Below are 20,626 nucleotides of genomic sequence, written 5' to 3' on the forward strand. Positions count from 1 at the left end.
CACAAGATTGATGTTTTCTGTAGCTTTTTTTTTTGATATTTTGACCTTGTTATGGGGTTAAAGACCCTTCCCCTCCCCGTCTCCCCCACTCTTCTGTCATCTTGAGGATGCTGCCCTGTACCGTTAAGAAACCATTGAATTTATCTAGTATATTTTGCATTTATTAGCTCATTGATTCAGAGAATATATGTAAAGTGGCTTCTTGTGCTAGACACAAAGATACAGCAGGAACAAGAGAGACAAATGTCCCAGTTCCTTCCTACTGGAGACAGACATTAATTAAAATATAAGTGTAAACTGTATGTGGGCATGGCAGTACATACATGATCCCAGAACTTGGGGCATAGAAGCATCAGGGGTTCAGAGTCATCCTCTGTCACATAACTATCTTGAGGCCAGGATGGGCTCCATGCTGAAGACCTGGTCTCAGAAAAAGTGTGTGTGTGTGTGAAACTGTAAATCGTACAGTATATAGAAATAGTAAGCACGCTAAAGAAAAATACACTAGATAAGATGAAGGAGGCATCTGTCTTGTATGTGGGAGTCTAGGGGCTGCAGTGGCTGAGTGACAGAGAGGAAGTGGGGGAGGTCAGTCTCAGGGTGGGTCTAAGATAAAAGAATGGAGTGCAAAGAAAATGAACAACTTAGCTTTGACACGCCAGGGAATCTGTCCAAGTCATGAGACTGGAAGAAAGACAAGATGTCATGGAGGAGGGTGAGTGGAAGGGAACCGATTCTCCTTAGCACATTTATGGTTAGACTAATTAAAATACAGTTACAGCTGTGGTTTCTGTCTGCTTACCTTAGTCCCTTTTGCTATGTAGAGGCAACTCAGGGTCTGGAACTTGCTGTGTAGATGAGGCTGGCCTCTAATTTGTGACCCTTGCCCTGATTGTAGAATTTAGTCCCTTAGAATCATTGGTTATGCTAATCCTTATATTTAGGCTCATTTTTACCATTTGTTTTGAGCTTATTTCTCCTACTATTGATGTGCCTTTTTTTTTCTTGTCTTCTCTGTATTGATAGGTTTCTTCTACTCATAGTTCACTGTTTGAGAAATTCTACATATTCAAATCCTCCAAGAACCTTAGAGTGTCTTATTATTATAATGTCTGTTAATTACTTTCTGATTTTATGTATCTTATAAAATTTTGAGAAATGAAAGATACAATTTAAAATAGCACCCATAAATTAAAAAAGTTTAAAATGTAATGGATTATGATAGTGTCTACATTTTTTCTCTTGTATTTTGCCTTTACTGAATTTTGTTTGTGTGGTAATTTCAGACCCGATCTCTTCAGCTGGGACCGAGTGGTCAATTTGTCCCCAATTGAGAGACTTGAACATGCTTTTAGCAAGGCCCATACTTATCTGGGAATTGAAAAGCTGTTAGACCCTGAAGGTAAGGTGGAGAATATACTGCTGAACCTGATTCTGCTTTATAATTTCGAATCTTGAGAAGCGATGCTGTCTTCCTTTTTAGAATGTATTATGATGATTGAAGAGGCTTTATTTTCAGATATAGGCCATTTCATTGTATTTTTGTGTTTATTTTCTTATTTTCCTTTGTGTGTGTGTATGTTGTGAGTGATGTGGGTATGTGCACCCATGTGTGTGCATGTGTGAATCAGAGGAAGTCAAGTGTCTTTCTCTACCACTGTCCACTCTTAAGACAGGGGTCAAGCTGGGTGGCCAGTAAGTTCCCGGGGTTTACCTCCCAAAGCCATTTTATTGCGGACACTTTTCCTTTTGTATTTCAATGTGCAGGGTCCTTAGGCAGTGGGTTAATTATTTCACTGGATAATAGTTAACTTGTATCAAGTAGCATTTAAAAACTTTTAGGAATCTACTTATTAGACAAACAATTCAGTGTTGGTTTAGTTTCTTGAAATGCATGTATGTGTGAGCATTTGCTATGGCCTGAAGACTTTAGCTGAAACCTTAGGCTTGAATTCCCTTTACTCTGCAGTATGAATAGAGTCTGTGTCATATTTTAAATGGAAAGTTGTACAGCTTGCCTTTGAGTGTTTTGAGACAGTTTATTTTTTCCTCCGCTATTTCTCCTGAAGGCATGGCCTTAGTATATAGCCCAGGCAGCCTTCAAGCTCGTGAACCCCCTGCCTCAGCCCTTGAGAGCTGGCGTTGTAGGTTTGCATCATCATGTCCAGTTTATGGAAGACTGTTCCAAACTAGAGGTTGAATAAGTCTTCTCCTCTGTCTCATAGTTTGTGATTTGAAGTAGCAATTTACCGAGACACAGTGGTACTGAGTTTATAAAGAAGGGCTTGTTTCTGGGTACAAGGGCAGCTACTTCTTACCTAACAGTGAGCAGTTCACAGATTTTGCACACCTGAGTCACCCTTTCTTTTACTTTTAGATGTTGCCGTGCAGCTCCCTGACAAGAAATCCATAATTATGTATTTAACGTCTCTGTTTGAGGTGCTTCCTCAGCAAGTCACGATAGATGACATCCGCGAGGTGGAGACGCTCCCAAGGAAGTACAAGAAAGAATGTGATGAGGAAGAAATTAATATACAGGTACTGGCCCGTTTTTCATGGAACTTTTGAGTTGCCCATTTGTTTTCTCCTAGGTTCTGGGTCATAATTTCTTAACATCCATGTTTTTCCTAAGTTTGGTTTTTTAGTTAGCATGCTATTACACTTACGTGTAACTCAGCCGAATTGACTAAACAGGAAAGTGTATTGTTTCACGTGGTGGCCTGTTGTTAGGGTCTGAGGCTGTTGATCATGGTACTGCACACCATGTTAAGAAGTGCACTTTGCTGCCATCTGACTGCTGAGGGGCGGGGTTTGAGACCATAGTGGTTGAGACTCCAAGTCACAGACCGTGCCACATTGCTGTCGTGTGTGAGACATGGTTTTTCTCACGTCATCACAGTTTTTTTGTTGTTGTTGTGAAGTATTAATTTTCTTTTTGTTTGGGGGCTGTTAATAAAGAACTTTCCCCCATTGTCTTTTCACAAGAACTCTCAAAATATAAACTCTCTCAAAATATAAGTGATTCCCTTAGGAAAGGCAGTCTACCATAAATTACTCACCAACTTTTCAGTAAATGGTCTAACACGTTTTCAATGGAGTATACATGATATTTTCCTCAGGAGATATGAGTAATGGATTTTTTTTCTTCCCCCATTATCCTGCCTTGACTCAACCCACATCCTATCTCTTTGTGATTTTCTCTAAAATACCCGTCTTCCTCATTTATAAGAGGAAAACTCTTTGTTCAGATGTGGAAAGTCACACAGTCTAGCATTTCAGTGCTGAGGTACACATAGGAGGTAGGGAGATGGCTTGGTCAGGAAAGGGTTTGATATTGAAGCATGAGTCCCTGACTTAGGATGCCCCATGTGCATGGGTTCAGTGGTATCCCTGTAACGCTAGTGCTGGGAGGCAGGGATAAGTGGGTCACTGGAGCTCATTAGCCAGCCAGCCTAGCTGAATCCATGAGCTCCATGTTCAATGAGAGACACAGTCTCAATAATATAAGGTGGAGAACAGCTGAAGCGTATACCTGATATCAAATTCTAGCTACCACATGTGAATGAATACACATTCCCACAGCACAGAGGTAAGCACATACAATGAGAAAGAGGGGTGAGGATCTCAAGCTTGTAAGAAGTGCATTTTGCAGGAGAAAGAGTGTGTGGGTCTTTGAGCTTAGATTTCATCCTCTGGAACTTGTATGGGGTCAGTGATTTGGCCTCTCAACCACTGTGGTTATTTTAACCCCCTTGGTAAAAACAAACATTGAATGAGCACTCAGTAAGCCTGCTCACTCGTCATTATTATAGCATTTCCCTCTGGATTTGTTTTGACACTCTCATTTAGCAAATTCTTTTTATTTTGACAAAGTTATTTAATTCAATTATGCCAATAATCTTAAACATAGTATCTTTCTCCCACACTTCTACGAGACTTCGAGAATTTACTTGTTCTTTTAGATTTTGGATGGCATGTACTAATCATTTTTATTTTTATCCGTTTTAAAAATAACTGAGGAGGAAAAGGGCAGAGATGGGCCTGATTGTGAATCCAGGTTTCCTTTTTAGTTTTGACCATCAAATAATGCAGAAGAAAAACCCTTAACTCCTGCAAATGATTCGCTTTTGGCTCTGGTCATGCGGACACTTTTCTGCCGCTTTAATGATGCATCCTATTGGGCCACTCATGGTGTTCTGGGTTTTCCTCTTCATTTTGCTTCTTGCTTTTAGAGTCGTGTCTTTCTTGAACATTTCGATTCTTAGTGTTAGGGCTGTTCTCTCAAAAAGCAAGGGCCTCCCAGATGGCTCAGTGGGAGAAAGAGCTTGTTCCGAAGGTTGATGGATCTGAGTTTGATCTCCGGAACTCACATAAAGGTAGAAGGAGAAAAACCACTTCCATACAGGGTGCAAGGTGACGTGGGAAGAATTCCAGAAACCATTTCCTGTGTGTCTATGAATAAGCATGTTAACTCTTACCTCTCTACTTGTGTGTTTTTATTGCTAACTTAGAGGTTGAGTTACATTCATGGAGGACACAAACATGGATTAAGTCTTACCTCTCTCCTCGTTAACTTGTCTTGCTGCCCACTGTTCCCAGGAATACTGACAGCCGGCCCCTTCTCTGGCTCTCCTTTCTTCCACACATGCTGAGTACCCTTAGGTGGTCTGTAGGCAATGCCTGAATCTCTCTTTCAAAATGAGCCAGTTGAAACATTAGTGCCCACTGAGTGTTCGCGTGTTGAGCCTGCCTTCCACCCCTCCCTCATGGATGCTGGCGCCTACACAGAGGACCCTTGGCTGATTACCAACATTCCTAGTTTTACATAGTAGGCATTTGCTCCTAAATTACCTTTAGAGATAATCTTAATGCTATGATTTCAGGATTCCACATTGAAAACTTAGCCTCCTTTCCTTCCTATGCCTTGGCATCATTTGTCGCTTAATGAGCCAGTGTTTTGACTTACATTTAAGTTCTATAACTCTTGAACAGATTCATCTGATTTCTCTAAAACAACGCTTTTTTTTCCTCCAACCCCCAAATTTTAATGTTAATTTAATACCTCTTATTGCAGTCAGAGTGGGCTTTTCTTCCCTTATTTGTATGTATGTTGAATTCCATGTGTGAAGGGTCTTCTACCTGTATGTTCCCTGAGGAAGTCTCACCTCCTTCCTCAGTTTAAACAGAACCTTTAAGAGAAGTCTTCTCTCATTAACCCATTACAATCCATTTCCATGGGACCCAACTGTCTCTCTCTGAATCTTGCCATCTCAGTATTTTGACGAACTATGTTAAGAATTTTAAATTGTGACTTAAGAGCATTGAGAAGCCAGTGAAGGATTTCAGGGAGGGCGTCCTGTGGGTGTGAGCGCATGAGAAGGGTCATTCTCTCTGCTGTCTGCCAAATGGATTGGGAGGTAGGACTGTGGGTGCCAAGAGTTAGCAAGCCATTGTAGTCTGGAGGAGCGACATAGGTGGCTGTAGACGTGGATGGCCTGCATGCATTTGAGCTGAGCTTTGAAGGTAGGACTTGCAGATTAAACCTGGGGAATGAGAGAGAGAGACAGACACACACACACACACACACACACACACACACACAGAGAGAGAGAGAGAGAGAGAGAGAGAGAGAGAGAGAGAGAGAGAGAGAGAGAGAACACCAACCAGGTTTCTGGCTGGTGCTTAGGTGCATGGGGCCTGAGGGGGAAGTAAGTTTTGGGGTAAAACAATGGAGCGTTTAAATGTGGTTGTGTTTTGACACATCTTATAGACGCTGGAGTTGTCAGAGCTACTGGAGGTTTGAAAAGGGCTTTACTAGAAGTATAATATCTACAGGCTGTAGATTATTTTTTAAAATCCGATAGAAATAGGTATCACTCAGTCAAGTACATAAAGAGAAACGAAAAAGAAGTGTCAGTAGGTTCATCGCTTCCAGGTGGGTGGAGTCACTGAACTGGGAGGGACCATTGTGTTCTGCTCCTGGGAAGTGCAGGAGAAGTCAGGAGGAGTCAGCTCCTGGGAGAGGAGGTCACTGAGAAACTTGTGATGGCCATCTCCTCTTGTTTCTGCTTGGTGCATGTTGTTTCAGCATAGCTGTTATCAGAGACATTTTAATTGGTCAGTCCATTCATTGTATGGTCACTCTAAAAGTAAGGCTGGAAAAATGAATTTGCCAACTTTTTCAGTCGTTTTGGGGCAAAAGCTGAGACAGTGTTGAAACAGAATGTTAAAAAATACTAGTGGTTCTGTCTGTGAGCATGGCGCACGTACTGTTCTCATCCGTGCACATGTGCAATATTTCATTTAAAAATGTGCTAGGGGATTGAGCATTAAATAAGTTTTGCTTTGAAGGTGAACGGAAGAGCAAGAGGAGCCCCAGGCTTGATTACACGATCATAAGGTCTTAAAAAGAAACTAACTTAGATAGAGATTGGCAGAAGTTTCTTCTACAGTCCTTAACCCCCAAACTGAAAAACCCCAAACAGAGCAGCGCATAAACTAGAGGGCTGTTGTCCCAAAACATGAAGTGCAAAATCCTGTCACTACCACAGGTTGTATGTGCTCATTGTTCACGGTCGCTACTGCAGGTTGTGTGTGTGTGCCGTTGTTCACTGTTTAACATGCGATGGTAAATGTGGGGTCATCAAACAATTTTAGCCAGGGGTCAAAGCAGAGTTACTGGCTCGCTTTTTCTGTAAATTGCAACCGTTGTTCAAGGGCCAGCATGTTTTCTGTGCCCCATCAAAATTCTCTATTCCATGAAGTCGAATAGTGCCCCTTTGTGGGACCACTGGCATTTAGAGCTTACTGGAGAGCCATTTATTTTTGTTCAGCAATGACTCATGCGGGATATTTTTCTCTCCCAGATTCTATGTTAGAATATCCTCAAATGTGTAACTCATGGGTGTACTCTACTTTGTATTTCTTGGTGTCTTAGTTCACCAAATAAGTGCCCTTTGATTAACTCATGCTTTGCTCGTTTAGCTCCTGAGAACTGGATTGTCTCCTGAGACTGCTCCCGGCTTGGTTTTTCCAGAAACTGTGAGTGGGGAGACCACCTGCATCTTCATGATTGCTGTGGGCTTGTTTCCACAGAGTGCAGTGCTGGCGGAGCAAGGCCAGAGTCCCCGAGCTGAGACGCCCAGCACTGTCACCGAGGTGGACATGGATTTGGACAGCTACCAGATAGCTCTAGAGGAAGTGCTGACATGGCTTCTATCAGCGGAGGACACGTTCCAGGAGCAAGATGACATTTCTGATGATGTTGAAGAAGTCAAAGAGCAGTTTGCTACCCATGAAGTAAAGATCTGTGGCTGAGAGCCACGTCTGTCTGGGGTGGTGCCTGATTTAGGGGTGGGTGGGGGGAGTTCGTTTCCTGAATTCTGCTCTATAAAAAAGGTCACGATGTCATGCCTGTGCTGTTTAAATGGGCTTTGTTAGAAAGCTGGAGAGGATGAGGAGCAGTTCACGGGAATCAGATCCCAGACTTCAGTCTGATGGCAACTTGTGTGTTTCTTAGAACTGCAGATGGTTATCAGTGCACATTGAAGTGTTCAGCTGTAGGTTGAAAAGTCAAAATGACCAACTGGTATCCCAGAGCATTAGGTTTCTTATGCTACCTGAACAGCCATTATTTTTATTGGCTGTCTGATTAAGCCAGTGTTGTATCTAGTGTTCCTGCACAATTTTAGGCAAGGTACAGTCATGATAACTGTATGGAGAATTCTTTTTGGTTAGGCAAGTTTTCTGGGAGGAGAGGGTGTGCGTGTAAGCGTGATGTATCATTTGGCATTTGGGATCAAAAAGAGTAGAAACGGCAGTATTCCTTAAGAAGTTCATCTTGTGCATGAGTGTGGTGTTTTTGATACTTTTTACATGTATGCCTAAATCCACCTTTATGATAGATTGACAACACAATCAGCATTTACTAAAAAGAGTGACTCAGCTGATAAAGGCTCTTGCTGCCAAGCCTGATGACCCGAGTTCTAGTCCCAAGGCTCACTTGATGGAAAGAGAGATCTACCTCTCACAAGTTGTCTTGTGATTTCACCCCTGACCCCACGCAAGTGCTTACACTGACACGCACATGGGAACTCACACAAACAAATAACAAATGTAAAAGTTTTAAAAGCAAGTATTACCGTCTATAACATAACTTTTTTTTGAGTTCCGTTGATGCTTATTTCTCATTTCAGAGCTTCATGCATTCCATCAGGCTCCTTTAATTTGCTCTCTGTAGGTTACTTTCTCCGTGGCATTGATACTGAGGCACTAGCATTTTATTCTCTATGTTTCTGCAATAAGTACCTCCAGCACTCACCGCCATGTTCTCTGCTAGACTTTTATGATGGAGCTGACGGCACACCAGAGCAGTGTGGGGAGTGTCCTGCAGGCTGGCAACCAACTGATGACCCAAGGCACTCTGTCGGATGAGGAGGAGTTTGAGATCCAGGAACAGATGACCTTGCTGAATGCAAGATGGGAGGCCCTCCGCGTGGAGAGCATGGAGAGGCAGTCGCGGTGAGTGGAACCCAAGGCACAAGAGCCTGACCTCCTAGACCGCATTACACAGCTGAGCTCAAGTACAGGTCTATGGGCCTGTGAATACCGTCAGTCCGGGGCTAGCCTTGCAATGTTGTGACTCCTCTCCGTGGGTCCTGTCGCTAGAATGTTGGTGACCTTTGTCTCCTCTTTGATATGTTAGTCAAGCCATAGGAGAAAGTTGGAATGTGGGAGGTGGTGGTGAGAAGGGAAAGACATAGTTTGCTTGGATGATAAAATAGTTTTATTTTTGTCGTGGTGATAAAATACCATGACAGAAATCAACAAGGGTTTATCTTAGCTAACAATTCCCAGGTTATGGTCCCAACATCACAGGGGCAAGAGCTTGAAGTAAGTAGTCACATCACTTCCACGATCAGGAGCAAGAGGAATTAATGATTGCACCCATGCTTGGTGAGATTTCTTTAACCTCACACAGTCCAGGGCCTCAATCAGGGAGTGGTGCTGTCCGCTTTCAGAAGGGCTTTTCCATATCTATTAGGGTAAATCAATTCAATCCCCATGGACACAGCCTCAGGTCAACTTCATCTAGACAGCCCCTCATTGTGACTGTTACCTCAGGTGATTCTAGGCTGTACTGAGTTGACAGTTCAAACTGACCTCCACAGATGGCTGTTTCTTTTCAGTAGCATTGAAATCAGGTGATTCTAGGCTACACTGAGTTGACAGTTCAAACTGACCTCCACAGATGGCTCTTTCTTTGCAGTAGCATTGAAATCAGCAAGGAATTGCTGGGAGATGAATACAGCAGAGCGTGACAGGACCTACTGTCTGTCACAGTCTTCTCCCATGGTCTGTTTCACTTTCCACATTGTGTTCACGTTCCGTTTCCAGCAATTTAATGGGCAGGAATTCCTGAGTGTTGAAACAGTGATTCTGTTATGAATACGGGGAGATGATATTTATGTTCTTGGGCTGCATTTAATGGACTCCAGTTATGACCATAATAGAAGGTTTCCCCCCTTAGTCTCTGCACTGATGGACTCTCTGCTGCTTGCGTGGTTAGGTTAGACAAGGGTGTGTTCTCTCGCTCCCCCTTCCCTGGTGTGCAGGGTGGGCGCCTCTGCCAGGCAGCACGCTGGAGGGACTAATGTTCTGTCCCCGTGGCCAGGCTGCACGACGTACTGATGGGGCTGCAGAAGAAGCAGCTGCAGCAGCTCTCGGGCTGGCTAACCCTCACGGAAGAACGCATTCAGAAGATGGAAAGCGTCCCACTCGGTGATGACCTGCCATCCCTGCAAAAGCGGCTGGAAGAACATAAAGTAAATTTGCTTCTTGTTTCTCCTCTAACTCGTCGCATGTGAAGGTGCCACTAGATCCTCCTGTGGCCTGATGGCTTCTCTCAGTATGGAGTTGCAATACTTCTGTTTTTTATTATTAATTATTATTCAGGAGCTTATAGTGGTGTTTGTGGGAAGGTGACATTTATGAGCCAAGGCAGAAAGGGAGCTTTGCACAGATGTCTGTGTCTTCTTCTGAACGTGTATGACATTTATCGCCTTTGGAAAGGGTGGTTTTGGACTCAGACATGCACCAGAACCTGGGCGTGTGGCCATTAATGCAGAGTGTGGACAGGGAAACAAATGGAAGGTATATCTAGACCTAATCCTTGAAGGAAAATTGTTGTCTCTTCTCACAAGGGTATGGGGTGCTATGTGATGAACCAAAACGTAGTGGACAATGTAACCTCCTCCCAAGGTCAGTGGTTCAGTTTTCACAAGTAAAAGAAAGGAAAGATAGAAACACTTCCTGTACGAATTTTATTGATCAGTAAAACATCTAGATAACCAATGAATAAAGCTTTAGGGTTAAACACTACCCAAGAGGCATTTTACGACACTATTGATAGTGTTTAAACAGATCACTCTACAGATGTCTAATGACTGTTCTTTTCCCGTGGAAGAGGGAAGTGAAGGCATCCATATGTTTGTTCTTGGTTGCTCTCTTGGGGAGCTAATCAGAATGGCTTCTATGAATCATATAGCTCTTTTCTCATCTCACACCTTATAGAATTAGAGAAAATGATCTCTGATTCTGCATGTTTACACTCTAAACTCTCGGCTTTTAGATTCAAAGGATCTCCTTTTTTTTTTTCTTTTTGGGTGGGGGCCAGTGTTTCATTATGTAGCCCTAGCTGACTTGGGACTTCCTATGCAGACCAAGCTGGCCTTATAGTCATAGAGATCTTTCTGCCTCTGCCTCTTCTGCCTCTTGAGTGCTGGGATAACCACACTTGGATATATTTTTGTCTTTTTTCCTAGAACAGGCATAAGCTTCCCTTCTCTTGCCTCTCCTTCCCTTCCTTGCCCTCCTCTTCTTCTTTTGTTTTGGGACAAAATTAGGACTGAAGATGGCACCTGTGTTTGCACATTTGCAATCTGTTTCGATGTTGCATTTTCAGCCTCTGGTTCATAATGCAGTGTACAGGTGTGGTCAGGCTTCTTTCTTTAGTATAGCAATTAGAGTAATGATTGAAAATGGCAATACACTGCCTCATTAGCTTTCCTTAATTACTATTGACAATGAGGAAGAGCAGACATCATAGTTCATCTTGTGTCTACTTTTTCTTCCAGAGTTTGCAAAATGACCTTGAAGCTGAACAGGTGAAGGTGAATTCCCTGACTCACATGGTGGTGATCGTTGATGAAAACAGCGGGGAGAGTGCGACAGCTGTTCTGGAAGACCAGTTACAGGTAAGTTACAGTGACACTGACTAGCAGGATGACCCCAAAGATCTTCTGTCTACCTGCCTGCTCCACCTGTGCATCCCTGCCTAAACAAGTAGACTCTGTTACTCGTCCTTTTGATACTGTAATGAGGTTCCTGAGGCATGCTACTTTGTAATGAAAGAAGTTTACCTAGCTCACAGCTTTGCAGGCTGCCAGTGCAGACAGGCCTGACACGTGTTCTCCCTTGGCTCTGTCACAATGGAACAGGAGCATGTGCACATCTGTGTGGTGTCTCTCCCTTCACTCACTAAACCATTAGGAGTTAATCATGGTAGGACCACCTTCACGCCCTAATTTAATGTAGCTAAAAACAAAAAGAAAAAAAACCCCAAAACCCACCAAATCCCAGAACAAAGCCCATCCTCAAGCTAAATTTCCACCCTCTTGTTACTGTTCATGAAAGGCTTTGGGTGTTAAAACTTTTGAATTCGGGGTGGGATGGCATGGAGGTGGGGCACGAACTGTGACACTTGCCTTTGGTTGCCCTTCCCCAGTTGGGGCGCAAAGTTATGTGGGTGACAGCCTTGGGCAGGCATTCCTTCCCTCATTCCAGCCCTTGCAGTGAAGGCCCGAGACTGTCATTCAGCTGCCTTGAGCATGATGGTAACAAGAGTTGAAAGCACAGGAACTCATTCAAGTGATCCTCGGGTTTTCCTGTGTAGGGTCATATGAAGAATTTGGATTGCATTTGTAGCACAGTGATTAAATGCTTGCCAAGCACATACAAATCTCTGGGTTTTACTCCACAAAGGATAAAAAAAATAAATAAAAAGGAAAAAAATTAAAAAAGAGACTTCAGACACTTATACACAATTTGCATTCCCAGCACAAACCCCACACTGAAGTGGGAATAGGAATTCTGATTGTTTTTTCTCAGCTCTGAGTAATTTAAATAATTACATTCTATGTAATCTGGGTTTTTTTTTTTCCTCTCATATATACCCTTAAAAGTGTTTTTCATAACCTGGTGCTTTATAACAAGGAATGATGGCGGTCACGGTTTTCTTGGGAAACTGTAATGACTGTACCTCTGTTCTGATAGAAGCTGGCTTCTCCCTTTCTTAGAAACTGGGTGAGCGCTGGACTGCTGTGTGCCGGTGGACAGAAGAACGCTGGAACAGGCTGCAGGAAATCAGTGTTCTGTGGCAGGAATTATTGGAAGAACAGGTATGGCACAAACTTCTGTCCCTTGAGGACAAAACAAAGTGACAAGGAGTCCATTTTTTCATTACGGGTGTGGAACATGGCTGCCCTCTTTCCTTCCTTTGGAAAGACATAATTTTGAAATTTGGAAATAGTTTATTGAGGTTTGAAAATACCTTTAAAATAAAAGAAATACATAAAAGCAAAGGGAAAGCAAGTGATTTTGACTGCCTATATCACTTGAGGCTTTAAATTGACTGTCTATTCAATATTGATTGGTGCACATTTTTGGTTTGCTTGATTATTTATTTATTTTGTTCTTAGACTCACTGTGTAGCTAAAGATGACCATGAGTTCCTGATTCTCCTGTTTCCAGCCTGTAAATGCTAGGATTACAGTCCTGGTGCACTATACCTGCTTCCTGTGTAGTTGGGGAGTGAAGTCAGGGCCTTGTACATAGCCATGCACACTAACAATGGAGCAACACTCAGAGTTCCCTATTTATTATTTTGAAAGTCGAATTTCTATCAATATTATATCCACTTATGCATCTTATTCATTATGATCATGCTATGTAGCTCCACAGTAATGATCCCTGTTCATTATTCCTATGGCTAGTGCTTAGGACCTGTACCATTCTTAACTTTTCATATTATAGTTACTGCTGGGTTTCCATGGAGTGATCCATATGAGTATGTACTGGGATAACCTCAATACATCATGAACATGAATTTATAATCTTCCTCCTAACTTTTGGCAGCATATGGGCTGAAGTTAACAGGAAAATATTTCCTAGCATAGCCTTTGAATGAACACTCAGTTGCTCTGTGGTGGAAAGCTGTCTGCGCAGTTTTTCTTTTAGAGTGGTAGCCCTTTGCCTGCCCTTTATCTTTCTACAAAAGTCATTATTGAAACAGAGTGCAAAGAAGTAAAAATTTTCTTGTAGTCTGGAAATAAGCAGGCCCAGTGTTCCCACAGTGCTCACCTTAAATACATTGCACTTCCATCCAGAAAGAGCAACTCTATTCTCCGCATGGGAATCAGGAACCAGATGGGTGAGATCTTGTGGCTTACCATATGCAGGGGCTGATAGTACATTTTAAAGACTGTGTTACAAAACTTGTCCAAGCCTAAGTGATTCATCAGCGTGGTAGCCACTGTTGTTGTTTTTCTTGCTCTTTTTCTGTTAATTAAGGATAACATAATGGATATGTAAATGTGGCACAGTTGGTAGAGCTCTTGCCTCTTATACATGAAACCTTGGGTCAAATCTTTAGTTACTCATATCATGGGTGGGGTGGTGCATACCTATCATCCCAGCACTATGGAGACAAAGGAAGGAGGATCAGAAATTCAAGTTTGTACTCAACTATGCATCCAGTCTGCGGACTGTCTGGGTTAGGCGATCCTATCTCAAAACTGACACATATCAAAAAGGAACCATGCAATAGACTCTGTTCTGCTTTCTGACTTGTGGGTGCTGCACTTTAGCAATGTGTACATCATCCTGAAACTTTATGTTCAGGTCAAGTGTCCCATACAGCAATGAAATATTATTGGCATCAGTTATTCTCAAAATTGGAGTGACCCTTTTACTGTCCTGACTTGTTTGTTTGTCTTGTGTCAACTTGACACAAGCTAGAGTTACTAGGGAAGAGGAACCTCAATTGAGACAGTGCACCCATCAGATTGGTCTATTGGCAAGTCTGTGGGTGCATTTTCTTGATTAGTGACTGATGTGGGAGGGCCCTGCTCACTGTGGCTGCTGCCTCCTCTGCACAGGTTGTCCAGGGTTATAGCAGAAAGCAGAGCAAACCTGAAGGAGTAAGGCAGTCATCTTCCTCCACTATGGCCTCTGCTGTAGTTCCTGTCCCAGGACCCTCAGAGATGGCATGTGACCTGAGAGTTGAAAGAGAAGACAAAGCCTACCCCCCCCAAGTTGCTTTTGGTCACAATGTTTTATTATAGCCACAGAAATTCTAAGACACAACTGATCGAAGTTTGGAAATAACTTTAAGATAAAAACAATATGTTTAAAAGAGAAGGGATATGAAGTCTTTTGATCACTGTACCACTTGAAGCTTTCAGTCAACTATCCATTCATTATTGACTGTAGCTCAGACACTGCGTGTGTGTGTGTGTGTGTGTGTGTGTGTGTGTGTGTGTGTGTGTGTGTGTGTGTGTGTGTGAGTGATGGAGTGATGTCTTCTGTTTTGTTCCCTGGTTATTTACTGACATATCTTACCAACTTTGCTAGACTGGAGATAGGATCTGCATTTGTGTTTCCTTTTCCTTTCTTTTTTCGAGGTGATGGTGGTCCTAGACTACAGAGATAAGGAATGGCTTGTCAATAAACTGATTAATAAGACAATTGATCCCATTTTTAACTCCAGAAGTAACCCCTTTCTCCTAAGCTATACAGAAAAGAATTCTATAACACTTATTCGTTTGGAGGATTGCCTTAATGTAGTCACAGTTGCCCTCTTAAGATTATCTTACTACATCACTTAGCATCCTCTAAAAGAACATGCACTCTTGGCTGTGAGTTTTAAATATTTTTGTTGTTGGCCTTGGGCCACCCTCATATTTCCTCCTTTAATGTAATTGCTTTCAACTTTGACCATTTGCATACTTTTCCTGCATGGTACTGCGGGCAGACTGTTGATTTAGGGGTAGGGGTCCGTGACCTAGCCCAGTGAGTAACTAGCTAACTGACCTTGAGCATGTCATTTGCCTTCTGTCACTTTCTGTAAAATGAGAAGCAGGGATAAGAAAACCTCTGTGCTTCCTTTTGCTTAAAATTTAGAGTTATGCCAGGTGGTGGCGGCACATGCCTTTAATCCCAGCACTGGGGCGAAGAGCAGGCGGATCTCTGTGAGTTCTAGACCAGCCTGATCTAAAGAGTGAGTTCCAGGACAGCCAGGGCTACATACAGAGAAACCAAATCTCAAACTACACCCCCAGGGGAAAAATAATTAAGAATTATTATACAATTTTTAAAAGCTTGGGATAATTGGATTCAGTGTCTTCTATATACTCACCTTCTTGAGATATAGCATTAGTTACTGTATGGAATAATTTTTTCCTGCTATAATAAAATCCCCTGACAGGTTTGGTGTCACACACCTGTGAATACCAGGTGTTCAGGAGGCTGGGACAGGAGGATACACTTGACACACTAGCCAGACTTTGTCAGAAACAAACAAACAAAGAAACAAACAAATAAACAATAAACCCAAACCCAAACCATCCTTGAGGCAGGGTAATGAATAAGGATATTCTCCCATGAAGTGCTACTAAGGACTGAACTAGCAATCTAGCACTGAGTTAGACCCACAGTACTAAAGGCTTGCTGCATCCATAGTTTTACAAGTGGGAAATCAAAGCCTATGATGCCAGCTCTAGTAAGAAGCCCCTGTCTGTCACATCACAACACTGAGCATGGCGGGGGGAGAGGACACCAAAGGGAAAAATCATCTGGGTGACATTGGAAGCCAGTGATCAGGAAGGGACCCGCCTTGCCCTTTGAGAACAGTGGCTCTCAGGAACTTACGGAAGCCCCAGAGACCATCACTGTTTCCTTCTGAGGGCAGCACCCTCAGCAACCTTCTGCTAGACTCACCTGCCACACTGCTGACCACCATCTTACAGCACAGCAGCCCTTGGGGGACACGCTAATCCCTGACCAGTTATCCCAGTTTAGGACTAATGGCAGGTTACTCTGTTGTGAGTTGGAGGAGGCTAATGCTTTGCCTTTCATTTGTTCCTTGGACTTGGGTATTTGAAATTCTTATTATCCACGATTAAATGTGACGATATTAATACAAGTTAGATATTTGGGAACTTATGTGGGTCACCAGACAATGTCCCATGTGTATTTCCAACCTTTGTTATTACTCGTAGTGCTTGTTGGAGGCTTGGCTCACCGAAAAGGAAGAGGCTCTTAATAAAGTCCAGACCAGCAACTTCAAAGACCAAAGGGAACTAAGTGTCAGTGTCCGGCGTCTGGCTGTAAGTGTGCCACTGTCGGTGTCCATTGTAAGCCTGTGATGTCTAGTGTTTTGTAATTAAGCATTAATACAGCTGAGTGAATACAGACTATGGCTGATTTCTCATTACTATAAGGCCATCCATGGTACTGAACCAAGAGCCATTTATTGTAGCATAGAGAATGGCCAAACATATCAGTAGTACCACAAATCTACCTGCTTATATTTCCTGAGGATGATAAGCGTTGTTGAGGGGAGAGTTGTCTGATAAATATTTCATATACTAGATTTTGAAGGAAGACATGGAAATGAAGAGGCAAACATTGGACCAACTGAGTGAGATTGGCCAGGATGTGGGTCAGTTACTCAATAATCCCAAGGCATCTAAGAAGATGAGCAGTGACTCTGAGGAGCTAACACAGAGATGGGATTCTTTGGTTCAGAGACTAGAAGACTCTTCAAACCAGGTACCTTTTAATTTGGGTAGAATACCACTCCATGAAGTAAAATTTGTAAGTGTTCAGGAACAGATAATTGAAGTCTCAAATCTGAAATGTGCAGCATTAATTGACAATAAGAGGCATCAACATAGTGTTACTGCACCAGGAAAACATCGTGATAACCAAAAGACGCCAGTCATGCGCAGTGTGGTTCTGTGCATATGGAATGTGCAGATAGACAAGGCCTGGCAGAATGGAAAGAACTCATTTGTTTCTGGGGACAGGGATTGGGAAATGGATGTTTTGAGGTTGCCAAGGGTGGGGGGATTGGGGAATGGGATGCTGTGAGGTTTCCAGGGGTCGGGAATGGGCAGTGGGATGCTGTGAACAGATACAAGGTTCTATTTTGGGTCATTAAGTTATCTTAGAGTGTAAGGCCAGTGGGAGGAAAAGACAGACAAGGGTATGAGCTTAAGCTTTTCATTTGAAAGAAAAGCCTGCAGAGTCGGTCTCCAGTTCAGAAACTAGAGCCCGCTGTGTCTACTTGCAGGCTGGGGTAGTTAGTCAAAGGGCAGAAAGGGAGAAGGGGACGGACACTAACATGTTTTCTCTTTTGTCTTATGCAAAGTAAAGGTGAGTGGTAACTTTAGAAAATGTCAATAAACATCTCTTTTGGCCAACCGTTACTGCGGGTCAGCAGGGTAGCTAGAACAAGAGTCTAGAAAACCAGGTTACTGTAGTTCTTGAAGCAAGATTACTTTGGTTTTGGGGATTTGTCACTCTTCAAGCAGAATGGAGGAACACTACACGATGTCAAGGCCATGGCTAATGTGAAGCCAGCTGCATACTCTCCCCTCTGCTTTCACGCAGCTCTGCCTAGCCTCGAACCCCTAACCACTGTCTCTACTTACTGAGTGCTGGGATTACAGGTGTGTGCTACCATGCTTGGCTTGAATTGTGCGTTTTCATAGGAAGGGTTTTATGCAACTGTGTCTCAGTAAAGACTTTCCTATGAAACCAAAGCTCTGTGTGACTTTTCTTTCAGGTGACTCAGGCTGTCGCAAGGCTTGGCATGTCCCAGATTTCTCAGAAGGATCTTTTGGAGACCGTTCATGTACGAGAACAAGGAATGGCCAAAAAGTCTAAGCAGGAACTGCCCCCTCCTCCCCCGCCAAAGAAGAGGCAGACCCATGTGGATGGGGAGGCCAAGAAAAAGTGAGAGACATCCCGACTTTGGGCCTCCCCGTAATGTAACTTTTACTAATCGCTAATCAAATGCCAATTTAGATATGCTCATTATTATGGAAATTCAGTCGAGAACTTATTTGCTGCCTTTTGAGTCTTTGGAAAATTCTGCTTCATAGGACCCAAGCATCTAAATTGCCCCGAGGGAGTTTATTCATCCTCTGTTAAATTTGGAATCTGATGTGACTCAACTCTTCTTTCTGATTTCCCATCCACCTCCCTCCCTAGTCCGCCCCCTCCCCCCAGGATTGTTTGAGCTCTTCCTTTATTCTTTCTTTCAGATGTTAAAGCACTGACAGTTCGGCTTCTGATAAATTCCTTATTCTTTGTGAATCTCTTTGCTTTTCTCGCTCGCTGTTAAAATAGCAGTTCAGGGAAATAATGCATTTTTGGTCTCTCAATTTTTTTTCCTTTCCTCCCCATCCTTCCCTTCCTCCATGAGTTTGGGTTTTCTTTGTTAATTTCGTTATCAGATTTCTAAATAGATTCTTCCTGTTTAGCAGAAAGCCCTCACTTGGGTTAAACTTTTTTTTCTTTTTTATATCTTATTGATTCAAAGAAAACTGGAGACTGTTAGAAGGAGGGGAACTGAGCGGCATATTCCCTGGGCCTTTGCTGTGTCAGGTCCTTTAAGATGTCCTGTGTTCCAGGTCCTGGATCTTCAATGCCTGGTCACAGTGAGCCCTGGACATGGTCTCGAGCTTGAGGTCATGCTCCCTCCTGCAGTGAGATCCCAGGGCTCAAGTACATCTGCAGTTGTGAGGGGACTGGATAAAAGCGATATGCTTTTCATAGTCTAGCTTTTGTTAGAGAAAACGGGATTCAAGGTGTAGCAGCTGGTGTTCTTTTTGACCCTAAGCCTGTTTCCTTCCTCTTAATGGTGTCTTGTGAATAAGTAGTGTTCCTAGAGTTGCAGACAGCAGCCTTTACTTGGCATTGGCAGCAGGGAGGAAGTTGCCACTGGGGTCAATATTAGCAGGGATCGTCTATTTCCTGAGCTCTTGTTAGCTGCTGGGCGCATCTGGCTGTGTGTGTCTCCAGGGCTGACTTTGGAATAGACAGGGTATGTCATGGTGTGAGCTCAATTTAAACTTGCCTGTAGTGAATAACTGCAAGAGACAAAACACTATGCCCAAGGTGACTTCAACAGCTCATTATCGTGTCATATGGCAAGAAGTCCAGAGGTGACACAGTTGCGGTAAGAGGATGTGTCACAGCAAACGTTCCCACTGCAGTCCTTGCTATCATTGGCTTGGTGGCTTTCACTCTCAGCAGTTTGTCTTTTTAGCAAACTTTGTCCTCACTGTCATTGGCCAGGTCACTTAAGTGAATAAACATCCCTCAGTGTACTGGAGGTTCAGATGAACTGTGTCACATGTCCCTTCCCCTTTTCCTAGTCTATCCAGTTTGTACAAGGTATAGGGAGGGCGTTGTGAGCAGTGAGCTGTGAGGGCCTAGTCATGACCTTCGAGATTAGACTGAGTTCAATCCTGAGTTAATTCCTTGACAGGAGCCTGAGTACATGTAATTCATGGTAGCAGAAGCCAGTGAAACCTCATTTGTAATGTTTCTATATTCTGTGTTTGCCTCTTTATGTCCTGTGTGACGTCTTTGTAGAGCTGTGTAGAGCCTAGGAGTGCTTCTCTAGGCGGTATCGGAGTCTGGCCGATGCCCACTGGGATTTCCAGTTTCTTATTCCTGGAAGATAGACTTGGACTGGGATACTTTGATAATAGCAGAATAAGAGACAGTTTGTAAAGAAATGGTATGCACATCGCAGGAGGAGGTCATTGCCAGAGCAGAGAGGAAAGATGGAAGCCTAAACTCTGAGCCCAAGGTTTGTGACCTTTTTTGGGTCATTGGCATGCTATAATTTCTCCATGTGCAGTGTCTGCTACTTGTTAGCCATGGATGGGGAGGCTTCTAGTCTTCCTCTTTGCCAACTGGTTTTTTTCCTGTGGGAATCTCTCAGCCTCAGTGCAGTTCAGTTTGCCCTTAGTCTCCTGAGCAGCCCCTTTTTAAAATGGTCCCCCATGAATATTTGAAATTAGCTTTCATATTCATTTCCATTGTCCTCCAGCCTAGATTCTCCTTTGCTATTCCTGGTATGACATAATTTTCAGACCCTTTCGTTGATTCAGTCTGCTGTAGAAATGGTGATGAACTTGCATTGAAGACAGTTGAGAGCCCTAAATAACCAGTTAGTCCTAGGCTCAGTTTGCAGGGCATGTCTTAAATATGGTGGTCTGTTCTCTTTTCTTTTGGTGCAGACAGTAGTCAAATTTATTTTGTTTTCTTTATATATATTTTTAAATTCTGCTCACGACAAGCATTTCCAATTATCTGGTTATCTGGTACTGGGTCAATATATCTAACTCATTTTAAGGGCAGAAAGTGACTTCGTCTCCAAGGCCATTTAACTATGATCTTTGAAAGATTATGTAGCAATGTTAGTAAGAAGACAAGTAAGACAAGTACGATACTTGATGACTTCTGGATTCTGGTTACTTAGCTAGAG

General features: G+C 43.0%; 1 protein-coding gene across 6 annotated transcripts in view; it reads left to right on the plus strand.

Moving 5' to 3' along the window:
- Positions 1-20,626, plus strand: part of Utrn (utrophin) — a 485,772-nt gene that overhangs the window by 135,676 nt on the left and 329,470 nt on the right. For all 6 annotated transcript variants that reach the window (XM_021224511.2, XM_005065869.4, XM_040758232.1 and 3 more), the window contains 10 exons: positions 1,287-1,402; positions 2,378-2,538; positions 7,096-7,299; positions 8,339-8,520; positions 9,674-9,824; positions 11,136-11,255; positions 12,357-12,458; positions 16,338-16,445; positions 16,711-16,890; positions 17,909-18,078. In XM_021224511.2, coding sequence (XP_021080170.1) covers positions 1,287-1,402; positions 2,378-2,538; positions 7,096-7,299; positions 8,339-8,520; positions 9,674-9,824; positions 11,136-11,255; positions 12,357-12,458; positions 16,338-16,445; positions 16,711-16,890; positions 17,909-18,078 — 1,494 coding nt within the window. The remainder of the gene's footprint in view (positions 1-1,286; positions 1,403-2,377; positions 2,539-7,095; positions 7,300-8,338; positions 8,521-9,673; positions 9,825-11,135; positions 11,256-12,356; positions 12,459-16,337; positions 16,446-16,710; positions 16,891-17,908; positions 18,079-20,626) is intronic.

The sequence above is a fragment of the Mesocricetus auratus genome, unplaced genomic scaffold (assembly GCF_017639785.1).
Source record: "Mesocricetus auratus isolate SY011 unplaced genomic scaffold, BCM_Maur_2.0 Super-Scaffold_100018, whole genome shotgun sequence".
NCBI lineage: Eukaryota > Metazoa > Chordata > Mammalia > Rodentia > Cricetidae > Mesocricetus > Mesocricetus auratus.